Consider the following 14,331-nt stretch of genomic DNA (forward strand, 5'->3'; position numbering starts at 1 on the left):
CTGTGTTGAGATTCTTTATGTTTATTATGAGTTGTTACAGCATTTGAATATGAATGGAGTTTTGCTGGGTCATTGATTCCTCTCACCTTCAGTTCGAGTTTGGCTTCATTAACAGGCATACCAGTTCTGTCCATTACATTTGTAATTCTGTATAATATTGATAAAATATACAATCTTTAGATTTTGCATGATGATTTAATTTGCAATTTACACATTTGAAGGTTTTGCATTTCCAATTTGTTGTGTGGTCTTCAGAACATACAGCGTATATAGGGTTATTTCTACATCTTTTGGTTGAATGGCCATATTTTACAGTTAGAACATTGGAGAGGTTTAAGGACAAAGGGGCAAACTTCTCTATTTAGTCCTAGAATTTTTATTTTTCGTGGTAGTTCCCGGTTTGTAAATTTTATTTTGACTATTTTAATATGTTTATTTGCATCCTTTCTACTTGGGACAGTATATAATTCCAAGTCATGTATGTTGTTGTATCTTAATTTACGGGAGTCAATTAAGATTTGTTTTGATGGTAGCTCTTTTCCATCATTGTCTAGGAACATTACTGTTCCTTGTGTATAGTTTAGTGTTTCATGGCTGGTTACTGTTACTTTTATTTCACTTATGTTGGTTATTTGTAGAAGAGTTGTTGATTGGGCTTTGGTTGTTGTTTGTATTAGCCATTCATTGTTTTTGATATGTCTACATTCCATGTCTTGTGTGGGGTGTATATTTAATAATTTGTTCTCTAAAATGGCGGGTGAGATCTGATTTTCTGCTTTTAATATTAAGAATCTGGACCAATTGTCTGGTCCAAAAATATGTTCAAAATGAACTAGTGTTGGATTGAGTCAATAGTTATTTCTTTTTAATTTTTTCACATTCATCGGTGACGAGCTGTCTTGTGTTGATGGGGTTTTAGGGGGATTACTTGTCTCTATTTTAGAGTTATTGTCCTTTATGTATGGTTCCAGTGTTACAGTACTGGAGTTTACCAATTTGTTTTTATTTGTTTCTTTTTGACTTTCTAAACTCTTCGAGTCTTTTGGAAATGATATTTTACTTGGAACAGGACGTTCCGTTGTAGCGTTTATATCTATGCTAAGGAGATTCGGGAGTGACGTTCCATTAGTCATCGACTGTGCCAGAATTTTACCATCATGGGGTCCAGGGGTACTAATATCTTCATGACTACTTTGCATAAAGGATATAAAAAAAAAATTAATAAATCTTGAAAAGATATAATAGGTTTTTTATGAAGTTGAATGTTCCACTAATGGCACAAGTGGGAACTGACTCCCAAATGTCGGCGTCCCTACCCTACCCTACCCCAAAAGGGGGATGGTACATCATGATTAGTATGGCCCAAGTGTAAGCAAAACCTGCTTGCTAGGATTGAGTGTATTGTAATAATACAGTCATCCCCATCCTAATCACAATATGGGCTAACCGGACAGACAGCCGAGAGTCCTATTCCTAGAACCAGGCCCCCCTGGAATCCGTGGTCCAGCTCCACAGAATAGTTCCGCCTGAAAAACCAGGTCCGAACATTATCAGGTAGATGATGGTTCTACCACAGTTCCCACTATTTAGCTTCAGATTCAACTTCACTCCATGCTATGATATGCTTTCCTATTTATTAATTTTGGTAATTTTGACAAAAGTGGAAAAATCCACAAAATTATTCCTAAAGTGTATTAACCCTTAAACGCCAAGCCTCTATTTACGAAAGTGTCTGCCGTATGCCAGCGGCGTTCGGGAGTTAGTGCTGAAGCGGAAAAAAAGTTTTTTTCAAAAAATCACAGCAAGCTTAGTTTTTAAGATTAAGAGTTCATTTTTGGCTCCTTTTTTTGACACTGCCTGAAGTTTAGTATGCAACTATCAGAAATGAAAAAAATATTATCATATATAAATATTGAAATATATGACATGGCGAAAAAAAATTTCATATATAATTGTATACAAATCGCGCGATGTGAGCAAAACGGTTAAAGCTAATGAGTTATTTTTTCTTTGTATTGTACACTAAATTGCAATGATTTTGGTATATAACAAATTGTAAAACGATCAAAGCAACACAGAGAAAATAATATCACAAAATGATGCATGAATTCGTAACGCGTGGACGTAAAAAAAGTTTTTTAAAAAATTCACCATAAATTGAAATATTGTGCTAGAGACTTCCCGTTTGTTGCAAAATGAAGGTAATTGATTGAATATTACTAGACTGTAAGTGATTTAGCTTACAATTGCAGTTTTCGACCATTTCGGTCGAGTTAAAGTTGACCGAGGTCAAATTTTTTCTATTTATCGTGATTTATATGAAAATATTTCAAAACTGATAAAAGCTACAACCATGAGTTATTTTTGTTGTATTCTACATGAAATTGCGCACATTTTCATATATAAAACTTTATGTAACGACTAATATAAAATGGTGCAAACATTACGACAAAGTGACGAAAGAATTTCTGAGATGTTCGGCTGAGTTACCGCGCGCGGACGTAAGGAAAAACTTTTTTTCAAAAATTCACCATAAATCGAAATCTTGTGCTAGAGACTTCCAATTCGTTGCAAAATGAAGGTAAAAGATTGAATATTACTAGAATGTTGCTAGAAACTTTCAATTCATTGCAAAATGAAGGTAAAAGATTGAATATTACTAGAATGTAAGAGTTTTAGCTTACAATTGCGTTTTTCGACCATTTCAGTCGCGTCAAAGTTGACCGAAGGTTGAAATTTTGGCACATCGTGATTTATATGAAAATATTTCAAAACTGATAGAAGTTACAACCATGAGTTACTTTTTGTTGTATTCAACATGAAATTGTGCACATTTTCATATATAAAACTTTATGTAACAACTAATATAAAACGGTGCAAACATTACGACAGTGACGAAAGAATTTCTGAGATGTTCAGGCGAGTTACAGCGCGCGGACGTAAGGAAAAAGTTTTTTTCAAAAATTCACCATAAATCGAAATATTGTGCTAGAGACTTCCAATTTGTTGCAAAATGAAGGTAAAGATTGAATATTACTAGAATGTAAGAGTTTTAGCTTACAATTGCGTTTTTCGACCATTTCGGTCGAGTCAAAGTTGACCGAAGGTTGAAATTTTTTGTAGTCGACGTACGGTACGTCCGCTCGTCACCCGACAGACAGTTTTAGTCGTCTTTCTATATGTCCAGTCGGCATTTAAGGGTTAATATATATGTGGGACACTTGGGATCAAAAAAAAAAAAAAAAAAAAAAAAAAAAAAAAAAAAAAAAAAGATCCCTAGGTTCGAGAGCCCCTGCACCACGTCAAGGTGGTCCCAATTTGAGGGGGCAGATTTTCTGTGACAATAAGCGATTTTTGGTGTTGGTGAGCAGTTTATCACAGTCAGTAAGCGGTTTATCTTTACCAATAAACGGTTAACGGTGCCGATAAGCATTTTGTTGGTGCTTACGACATTGTAAATGCCATTTGTTACCATAATTATCAATGATTTTTGGTTAGCGGCACTCAACCTGGAATGGAACCCCTGCTGTTACTGGGGACTGCCTGTACCAACTTTATTTCATTGCCAATTAATTAGCAATTCAGTTGATTATAACCTAACCACTTTGTGATCTAGCAAAATCATTAATCCCACACCTTACTTATCCTAACGATGCTGGATTAGTGATTAACTCCCCGAATTATTAGATTAATAATATACTGGCAAAGATGAAACTACTTTAGTTTACCAGAACTTGGCGTGGCATGAAAACCTCAAAGTTACACACAATTTATGGCATATTTTCTGGTTATAATCTTGTCTGCATAACTTGTTCATAAAAAAATAAATATGCACTAAACAAAGTTAATAGTATACCTAGAAGGTACCAACCAATTCTGTACTTCATGGTTACTATTCCTTATGAGACATCAAGGAGGAAAACATCAAAATACTTACTTTAAATGCCATGAACTTGTGGTATGGCTTTGGTGCCCATGCATAGATTTCAATTGAGTCACGTAGAGCAATAACTAAAAACTTGATGCGCTCATATTTGACTATCTTGAAATGGACTGCACCATGCAAATCACCCACATTGATCCAGCCATTACGCCTTTCTACTTGTTGCTGCAAAACAAAATAGATGATCAGTTGATAATGTATAAAAGTTTTTAGCTTCACACTTCTTTCGTTAATCTCATTATGATTATACAACTGTATACAAATTAGAGTAATGCTGTATGAGCTGTTTAACTATTTTTATTATTTTAAAATTATTAGTTCATCCTCATAATAGCAAATAATGATCATATCCTGATACAACTGCATAAAGTGAATGTTATGGATGATAGTGTAGTAAGTTTTCAAATGGAGGTTAACAAATACTATACAACACCAATTTAAAACAAAGTGCTAGGTTAATATACTGTGGAGGTGCAGATTCTAAATGACAAGTAATACGTAAATACGATGACATTCCATTAATGAGGTACATTGTGTCCTACACCATTACCCTTTTAATGCCAAACATACAGCATTTGGTGTGAAACGTATTAAAACCTTGAATACTATTGCAGTAGCACTTCAACAACTACTTATACAAAGACTTTCAAACCTTTTACTGCATTATCACCTAATTTTCATTTACATTATAACTGCCCTCCTATCATTATTACTAGGAAGGCTTAGGGACTCAAACTGGGCATAAAATTGAAACCATACTCTTATAACAACAACTTCTCTTAACAGAAATACAATTAAATATTCTTGAAAATGGAAGTTACTTACAGCATCTGTACGAAGAATCTTGGATTTCAACCACGAGAGATAATAAACACGAACTCTATTCTTTTTCCCAGATATAGTGACTAATATATTCTGATCTGAGAGGACTTCCATTTGTTGAAACCGTCTTCTAGAAATCAACTGATAAACTTTTCCTACTCCAGACCGATCAAGAAGCATAAGACCATTTTCTGTGCCAATAAGTAGATTAACACCTGAAAAAGTAGAAATATTTTAATCATGTGCCATTCATTGGAAGCTGTCAAAATCTTCATATTCAACTCGGTAATAATCAATGAAACACTACTCCTTAGAGGATCCTTGTGAATCTTAGATCAAAGTAAATGAGATGGATATTGGGAAGAGTTAATTTTGTAATTTTAACATTCAACAAACAGTATTTGTATTTTTTCTGACTATTCTTCAATAATCAGCTGTTAGAGCATTATTGCTGATATGATTTTCATCCACCTAGACTTGTCTTATTTGTTCTAAAGAGTAGTTTTTCAGATATAAAATGTGGGGTCCTTCACTGTTTTCCACTCTACTAGTGACAAAACCCCTCAGGACTAGAAAGACAATCCTTTTGATGATACTTTGCACTTCCTTTAAGTGATCTTTTTCACAGCACTTGAAACATATCTAGCAGTGGCAGCAAGCGTGGTACTGTTTACACAGCTTCGCTTTTTACTGAAAGCCTGTTCTGTTTGTAAGTCAGCAAGCTCTTCAGGCTTTTATCTTTCAAGTGGCTAGTTTCATTTCACCTGGTAGTAACTATGATTTACTTTATTTTTTTTTAATAAATATCCTATGTCCATAGATTACTTTAGGAGGGAATCAACCATAATGTCTTCACAGCCAGAGTCTCAAAATCTTTCAGCACTTTCCTGTTGCCCACATACACACTAGAATTGTGTATGCTTCTCACTTTCAGAACTTTCCTGTTGTCCTCATATACATTAAATAGTCTACTATCAGCTATACACAGTATATTCTTTATCTTACTTTAAACATCAAAGAACAGACTACTCTTTATCCTCACACTCAGGGTTATAAAATTCAAAGAGAGTACTGATATGTCAACAGCCAGTCCCAATCCTGGAGAAAATTGGGTGGGCTGATTTGATCAAACAGGACATGTGAAACTTGTAACAAAGATGACTCTATTATTATTATTATTAAAATAGTTTAACCAGACCACTGAGCTGACCATCAGCTCTCATAGGGCTGGACTGAAGGATTAGGATGAAATGACAAGTCTAGGTTAGAAGCCTAGCACTGGGACCTAATAGGTCACTTGTCAATGATGATGAATGAAAATGAAATTAAAAGCTGTAAAAAGGCAGACGCTTTCATACTGGAACACACTCACACAATAAATACATTTAAACTCATGCTTCCATGCTTCCATACATACTCACTAAAAAAGGTATATCAAAATTCAAAATAAATTAGGTAAAATCATAAAATTTACTTGTTTTAAAATTCATTATACTGATTTTTTTTTTTTTATATTTTTCCAATTAATTTGCAGCTTCTCATAAACATTAAAATTGGTGCTATTGAGAATGTTGAAGATTCTGACAAAATTTCTTCTATCGGTCTATTTCCAAAATTTGATAATCGTTGCAGGTTATATTTTGGACATTCACACAGTATATGCTTAACTGTTATCAGCACATTGCAATCTGGGCATTTGGGAAGAGGGCCACATGGACTGTTCATTAAGTGTCCATGTGTCAAATGAGTATGGCCTATTCGAAGACGTGTCAGAATTACTTGTGCTTGTCTCTCTCTCTGATATGACGAACTCCATTTTCCAACACTGGATTTTATCTGTTTTAATTTATTATTTTCAGGTTCTTCGTTCCATATATTTTGCCATTTTTTAACAAGGACTGTTTTTATATATCTTGTATAGTCACTGATAGGTAAGTCTACATTTGTTCTTGTCATGTGGACCGCTTCTTTAGCTGCTTTATCAGCCTCTTCATTTCCCTTTATCCATATTTCAATATTTTTTCCCTTATTATACAATTTATGGAGTGAGAACTTTATATGTTGTACAATATTATTTTTTTGATTATAACTTTGAATAGCTTCTATAGCACTTCTGGAGTCGCTATAAATTACAAAATTATTATATGAGACTTCTCTAATTATTTTTATGGCTGATATTATTGCACATAACTCAGCTGTAAATACAGAGGCTTTGTCTGGGAGAGAGAACTGATACGTTTTGTTTTGGGATACCGCAGCATATCCCACTCCATATTGTGATTTAGATCCGTCAGTGTATATTGTGTAATGTGGACCTTTTCGGATTATATGCTCTACTGCATGTTGTCTATGGTATTCTGGAGTATATGAATGATTTTTTGATAAATATTTCAAGTGTGTACAAATTCTCATTTTATTCATTGTCCAAGGAGGAGGCAATTTTAATATTAAAGGTAATTGTATATGTATATTTAGCAACTCAAACAATCTTCTAGCTCTAATTGGGAAAGAAGGTGGATGATTGTTTATAAACACATCTCTTAATCCAAATAATTTTTTGGTAAGATGACTCTAAAAAGTAAAAATAATTCTCATGATCAAAAGATCGTAGTGCCCAGCAGGACTTTAAGTAGGCATGGGGTGCAAAGAATCCTTAGGCAGGATAAGAATGAGGAAACCTCATTAAAAATGAGCACTAAAATAGTGTAAACAACTGCGATGTTTCAAGAAAGTACAGAAGTAGAAATGCTGACGAGAAGAAACTGGACACTTGTGTTCAGAAGGTAAAACATACAGCCACAAAAACCATCAATAGGGATACATATGCAATCGAAGTGGGTGTATATATAAACAAATACTTTACTTGCACAGTTGAGAATAAAAGTAATTCTTAAAATTTTTTAATTACTCACCATAATCAAGATCGTAAGTAAAAAGTATAAATTCTGAAAAGGTCATCAGATGCAATGAGGTAAGTACCACTATCAGGTGAGACATTAGTAGGAGATATAAATATTTACAAAGGAATGGTAAAGGTGGTTTTCAGATATGTTGGGAATTTACAGCTTGGGAGAAAAAAAAAAATCGTGAGAAAGAAGCAGTACTGGGATTCTGCTGAGACAGATTATAGCTGCTTAACATAATGTCTATTAACATAGAGTGGAAAAACTGAAACACAAATGAATTTTATTATAATTGCAGATGGCATCAAAGAAAAGGACTGGACTGTTATATCGTAAGTAGCAAAGACTACTGAAAGTTGATGACAACAAGAATCACAAGATGTAAAAAGGGGGCAATTTTTCAAAATAAATTCTTAAAGCTTTAGCAAAGAGGAAAAACAGAAGAGGTTAGAGAAAAGAGGGAGGCTAAAAGGCAGGTGGTAAAGGTGAAGTGGATGGGCTAGGAGGAATGGAATCAGAATCTCAACACAACAAAGGGAAAACAGAATCTAAACACAACAAAGGGAAAAGAGAAATTATTCAACTCTGTAGACTTAGATACGGTGGCAAGAGAGAATTTTCTTGACATGCTAAACAGTAACTGGCTCTGTGTAAGAAAATCAGTTCACTTATGTTGGCATTAGGGATCAAAACATCTGAGAGAAGTGCATGGAATATTCCACATCCGTTAGCTTGGCAAATAAACAAAACTTCACAAATGAAAAGGGGATGAACTGCAATATGGAAATCGTAAAAGGAAAAAGATGGCATGTGCATGATATAACATTAGAAAAGATGCTGGAAGAACAGCTGAGAAATTTTTTATAATTACTGTACAGTCAGTCTGGCTTAATGCCAAAGAGATCAACAACCATAGCAGTCTTCATAATGACTCTACAAGAAAAGTATCGTACATATATATAATGAGCATTACAAATACAGAAGGTACTGTTAAGACTCAGTAAGCCAGTAATGAAACTAGATCTAGAGTGAACACAGTGCCAGGTGTATCAGAATCTAAGAGATGTCCATCAAGGATCAGCGCTAAGACCCTAGGAGTTTATTGCTGTAAAGAAGGAAGCTGCAAAGAAGTACAGACAAAACGAAACTCCTTGGAGCTAGTATACGCAATGACCTACTGCTAATGGCAAAATAAAAGGAAGCAGATGTGGAAATGTTTAAAATGTGGAAGAGTGGAATGGTGGGGAGGACTGAAAAATTAACAAAATTTTACAGTGATTGGCAAGGAAACAGGAACGGAACAGAATATAGCGTTTAAGCCAAAGGCCAAGCGCTGGGACCTAGGAGGTCATTCAGCGCTAGAACGGAAATTGAGAGTAGGTAGGTTTGAAAGGTGTAACAGGAGAACCTCGCAGTTAAAAAATACAGAAACTGACTATACGGGGAAAGGCTTGGGAGTGAACAGAGTACTTTATACCAAATGGTGTCGCAAGAGATGCGGAGGATTACAAAATAAACAATATTTCCGATGAATAAAACAACCACAAGCGAAAATGGGTTAGAGAAAAGAATGGTGACCATGTTGCAAAGGGTAGGCAGGTCTTAAGAGGAAGTAGATCATTTCTGTTACCTTCAAGACACACTAAACTGTGAGGCATAAAATCAAGAGGGCAGTAAGAAAGTGAAGCTGCATTATGGGTGACATGGAGGTAGTTAAAATTAATGATAAATAAAGACATCCCATTAGTACAGACCACAGGCTTACAACTCGTAGATAAAGCCTGTATTACTCTACACAGTATAGACATAGGCACTGACAAGAAATCTGAGATTTCAAAATAATGTGACACTGATTGTTAAGATTCACAGCCAAAGTACAGTGGGAAGATCATATCTTGGATAAAGAAGTGGCAGCGACGTGGTGTTCCCATACTTAGTTAGAAAGTACCTCAGGTGGTACATATGAAAGAAGCAGGAAAAAGACCCACACTGAGGCCCAAGAAGGGGTAGTCAAAAACTCTTTGACTTGATGGGAGTTCACAAAGAAAACCTGATTAGTTGTTAATAATAATAATAATAATAATAATAATAATAATAATAATAATAATAATTAATAATAATAATAATAACAATAATAGCAATAACAATAAATAAAAAATAAAAATAATAATAATAATAATAATAATAATAATTACTATTATTATTATTATTACTATTATTATTATTCAGAAGACAAAACCTATTCATATGGAACAAGCCTACAGGGGCCACTGACTTGAATTTCAAACTTCCGAAGAATATGGCGTTCATTAGGAAGAAATAAGAGGTGGTAAAGAGAAATACAGAAATAAGAGATCTCATTTATAAAAAAAAGAAAAATTAATTAATAAATTAAATAGATAAAAATGTATTAAAATGCAAAGGAAATAGTATTAGTGTAGTTATGCATTGGATCTTTATTTGAATTTCTGAAGTCACAATTGCACACATCCTCTGGGAAGCCATTCCACATTACAAAGGTGTGAGGAATAATGGACATATGAGAATTTTGACAGCGAGGCACATTTACTGCATACTGGTACTGCTGTACCGTGAATCTGGTTGCTCTCGGCAGATAATGGGGATCAAGGATCAACTGTGAAAGATCTCTCTTAAAATAAATCTTACAAAAAAGTGACAAACAAGAGTCCATCCATCGATGGTCCAAGTCATTACAGTACTACTACTGTTAGGAAACAGAAACCTATCACCATGAACCACTCTATCTATCAGAGATATATCTCTGGCAGAAGGAGACATCTACACCTGATAAAAGTATTCTAGTAATGGAAGGGCAAAGGACCAAAAACAGGCTGCACTAATTTTATCACTGTTATAAATATATGAGGCCTGACAATACCTAACTTTTGTACAGTATTTGCTGAAACTTTCATTAGATGTTACATCTAAAATAGTTAAAGCTCCAGATCATTCAGCAAAGTTCCATCCTCCTGAAGGGGAGGATTGTGTGGAAAATCTGTGCGAGACCTGCTAATCAATAGTGTTTTCATTTTACTGGAGTTCACCCTCATACCCTACCGACTACACCATTCCCTGATCCAGTCCATGTCCCGACTGAGGCTGAGGGCAGCTTCATTTCTCATTAGTGGAGACTTTACTATACCCACAAGTGTTGAATCATCAGCATACTGAACATGAACAATTTTGTTTTTCAGGCCAACAACCATATCACTTGTATACACTAAAAATAACAGTGGACCAAGAACACTACCCTGTGGCACTCCAGACACAACAGGTCTTATTCACTAAAGATCCCATCAACAGCAATCCGCTGCTGCCTACCTGTAAAGAAATCTTGAAGTAATCCTAAAACATATCCACCCCTTCCAAGATTCTGAACTTTATAAATAGGTGCCTTGTGATTCACTATATTGAAAGCAGCACTAATATCTATTTGAATTACTCTGTACTCAAAACCCTTATCAAGGTTCCCTCGCAAGTGGCATGTCAAGCCTAAAAGAGCATTGCAGGTACCTGATTGCTTTATATATGCATATTGACTATCTACTGGCAATCCTTTAGATTCCACTACTTTTACAGTGGCTTAAAAATAAAACCATCAGGATCTTCTCCACCCCAGCTATCAAGGTTATCTAGAATTTTCTTAACATCCCCTGAGCTAAATGCAAATTTTGTAAGGACAGGTTCAGGATGGCAAGTATCTGGAAGAAGGGCATCCTCAGCTGACTGCTTAGCTTCAAACGCTCAACGAAGATGTTTAGCCTTTTCGCTAGGGCCAGTAACCAATCTACCATCATCTGTTAGCAGTGGTGGAATGGAAGATGAGCCTGACCCAAGACAGATTATGCCAATTTGGTCCACCACAGATGAGGATGAGTAATTCCTTCAAGTTTCCTCTTCCAAGGAATTATTGTAATTTCTCTCCACTGTTAAGTAAGTTCTTTTCGTAGCAAGGTGAGACTCAAAACAAAAATGGTGTACATAATTTTCATATGAACGATTTCGTCTCCATGGGTTGAATTTGGTCTGTTTGTCATGGTAGGCTCATCTACAAGTAGTATCATCAAACCACGGGTGATCATTTGTCCATAATCTGATGACCTTTCTAAGGAAATATCTTATTAAAATAGTCATCAGCATCTCATTTAACAACTGCTTGGGATCAGGATCTAATATAGCATCTGAAATATTAAATGCCTGACAAGCTTCAATAATGCGATCCCAATTGGCTCTAGATTTCAGCCAGACCATTTTTCCAATAGTGGCATTAGGAATATACTGATTGGATAACATGTCCATCTCAATGGCACAACGATCAGAAATGCCTATATATTCACAGACCTTGAACTTACCAATAGCTGAAACATCTGTGAATATGAAGTCTAATCTATTACCAGAAATATGCGCGGGTTCCTCAATTAGCTGGACAAAACCGGAGGATAAACAGAACTCAAGAGCAGACCAGCCATGATGATCTGTGGAATTTTAATTTAGCCACTTGCTGTGCTTTGCATTACAGTCTCTAAATAACAAATGCAGCTCTTGAATCCTGTGAATAAGCCATACTAATTCTTTCCAAAAGACAGGCATATACAAAATCGTTGATATCTGGGTTGCAGTAAACAGCATATACGTAAACATTGTACAACTTAGTGAAAATTTTATTGAAAATTTTAAAAAGAATTTCATGGCAACTACACTCAAAATATTTCTGATGATAAATAGGTCTTCCAGACTTAGTGTATACAACCATACCATATGCATGTGGAATGTTACGACAATTAACAAAGACGGGCATCAAACCCTGTAATTAAAAACTCAACCTTTGCTTTATAAGCACATCTCTGGAGATCAAGAAAATTAGACCTTAAGCCCCAAATAGCTGAGTAAAGTACTTTGCAATTTTTCTTACTGTAATGAGTAACAGGCCCAGGGGGCAGCTCAATGTCTCCCGAAAGAATTAAAATCTACAACATAAAATCAGTATCAAAACTAATAAATAAGACTCATAACATGAGTAACACTATAAAAATCAACAATATTGTACCATCAACAACAACAGTATTTACATTATTTACAAAAATTCTGTTGAAAGTATAAATAAACGTGGCCATATGTCACTGAAAAAAACACCGGAAGCAACTGGTCGACAAGGTGAGGCTGGCACATCTTGTAAGACAAGAGAACCTGATAGTTTGCCACAACAACTGGGGGAGGGCAGTCAGGATGGATTTAGAAATAAAATGCTCAGAAGGAAAAGATTAGGTAAAAACAAAGGCACTTTCCTGATAATCCACCAACAACTTTTGCTTTATTATCAGCCTGTCCTCAACACTTTTGATAAAACAGGGAAGTGAACAAAAGATAGAATAAATGCCTGATCATACCCACAGGCAAGGGAACTCAAACCCAAGACCATGGAAGGCTATGGTACAATGGCTATGGCACAGTCCAAGGTTGGAGAACAAGGTTTGTATTCAGAGTAACCTTCTCTTAGAAGGATTGCCTACCAAGGTTAAAGAGAGTCCTTCTCCTAAGAGTAGCCTACCAAGGCTAAAGTGTCTCTGCAAACTGAAGTTGTGGTAGGTAGGATGTCACACCATGAAGTGAATGTTGTTAACAAGAGCCACAATAACCCACTACCCAAAAGAACTTCTTAAGAGTATCACACTCAAAACCAATGAAAAAGGGATTTTGACAAAGGAAAAATCTATTTCTGGGGAAAGACCTGTGTCACCCAGTGAAATGGTTCCAATTAGCACATTTCTAGGTATAATAATTGCTAAATATACCAGAGAAAAAGCTATCTAGAATGCCGGGGTTACCACCCCCGGAGCGATCATCTAATCAATGTCGATATACACTGGGGTGAACTTACACCACCATCACAGGCCTTCGCCCAACAGATCTCTCCATTCTCAAAGTCCCAAATGGATGTGCGTTATAACGCCCGCTTACCCACCAAGTGTCATCACGATACATAACGTCATCCCAAAATTAGCACCCACCAAGCTTGGTATATCACCGGGTGGGAAGGAAGTGCAGGGATGGGTCACTGGGTGACACAGGTCTTCCCCAGAAATAGATTTTTCCTTTGTCAAAATCCCTTTTCTGGGCTCGACCTGTGTCACCGAGTGAAACAGTAACAGAGAATCAGTCATACAAGAGCTTGGTGGTAAGCCTAAAAAAATACTTAATAGAGCTAAACAAAACTAAGAGGCACACAGTTAAAGTTAACCAAACCAAGACATTTAAGGCTAACAAAATATGACTAACTACCAGGTAACTGCGGTACATGAATGGGTCAAACTGTGAAGCAGAGCTGACCTAAGGCTAGACGCAGGGCGAGCAGGCGAGGCAGGAAGGCTAGACACTACACCACAGGTAAACGAGGATAACCAATCAAAAGGACAAGATACAGTCCTAAATTAATTATGAGCTGAAACAGGAGGAACAATACTTCCTGTAGCAACTGTGGAATATTTTAAGAGCCTCCAGAGACTTAAGACAGTGGCGTTTAAATACTGTTAGTGATTTCCAGCCCGTATATTTTAAAAATCAACAAAATTCATATTATGGAAACAGTCAGTTGAGGTGGCCACCGCACGAACATCATGAACCCGAGGTACTGATTCCGGGTTT

At 35.8% G+C, this 14,331-nt stretch overlaps 1 protein-coding gene across 29 annotated transcripts in view; it reads right to left on the bottom strand.

Annotated features, from left to right (window-relative positions):
• Positions 1-14,331, bottom strand: part of msn (serine/threonine-protein kinase msn) — a 289,523-nt gene that overhangs the window by 37,816 nt on the left and 237,376 nt on the right. For all 29 annotated transcript variants that reach the window (XM_067128891.1, XM_067128885.1, XM_067128876.1 and 26 more), the window contains 2 exons: positions 4,769-4,980; positions 3,938-4,108 (listed from right to left, as the gene is read on the bottom strand). In XM_067128891.1, the coding sequence (XP_066984992.1) occupies positions 3,938-4,108; positions 4,769-4,980 (383 nt within the window). The remainder of the gene's footprint in view (positions 1-3,937; positions 4,109-4,768; positions 4,981-14,331) is intronic.

This window comes from Macrobrachium rosenbergii, chromosome 27, assembly GCF_040412425.1.
Source record: "Macrobrachium rosenbergii isolate ZJJX-2024 chromosome 27, ASM4041242v1, whole genome shotgun sequence".
Lineage (NCBI taxonomy): Eukaryota > Metazoa > Arthropoda > Malacostraca > Decapoda > Palaemonidae > Macrobrachium > Macrobrachium rosenbergii.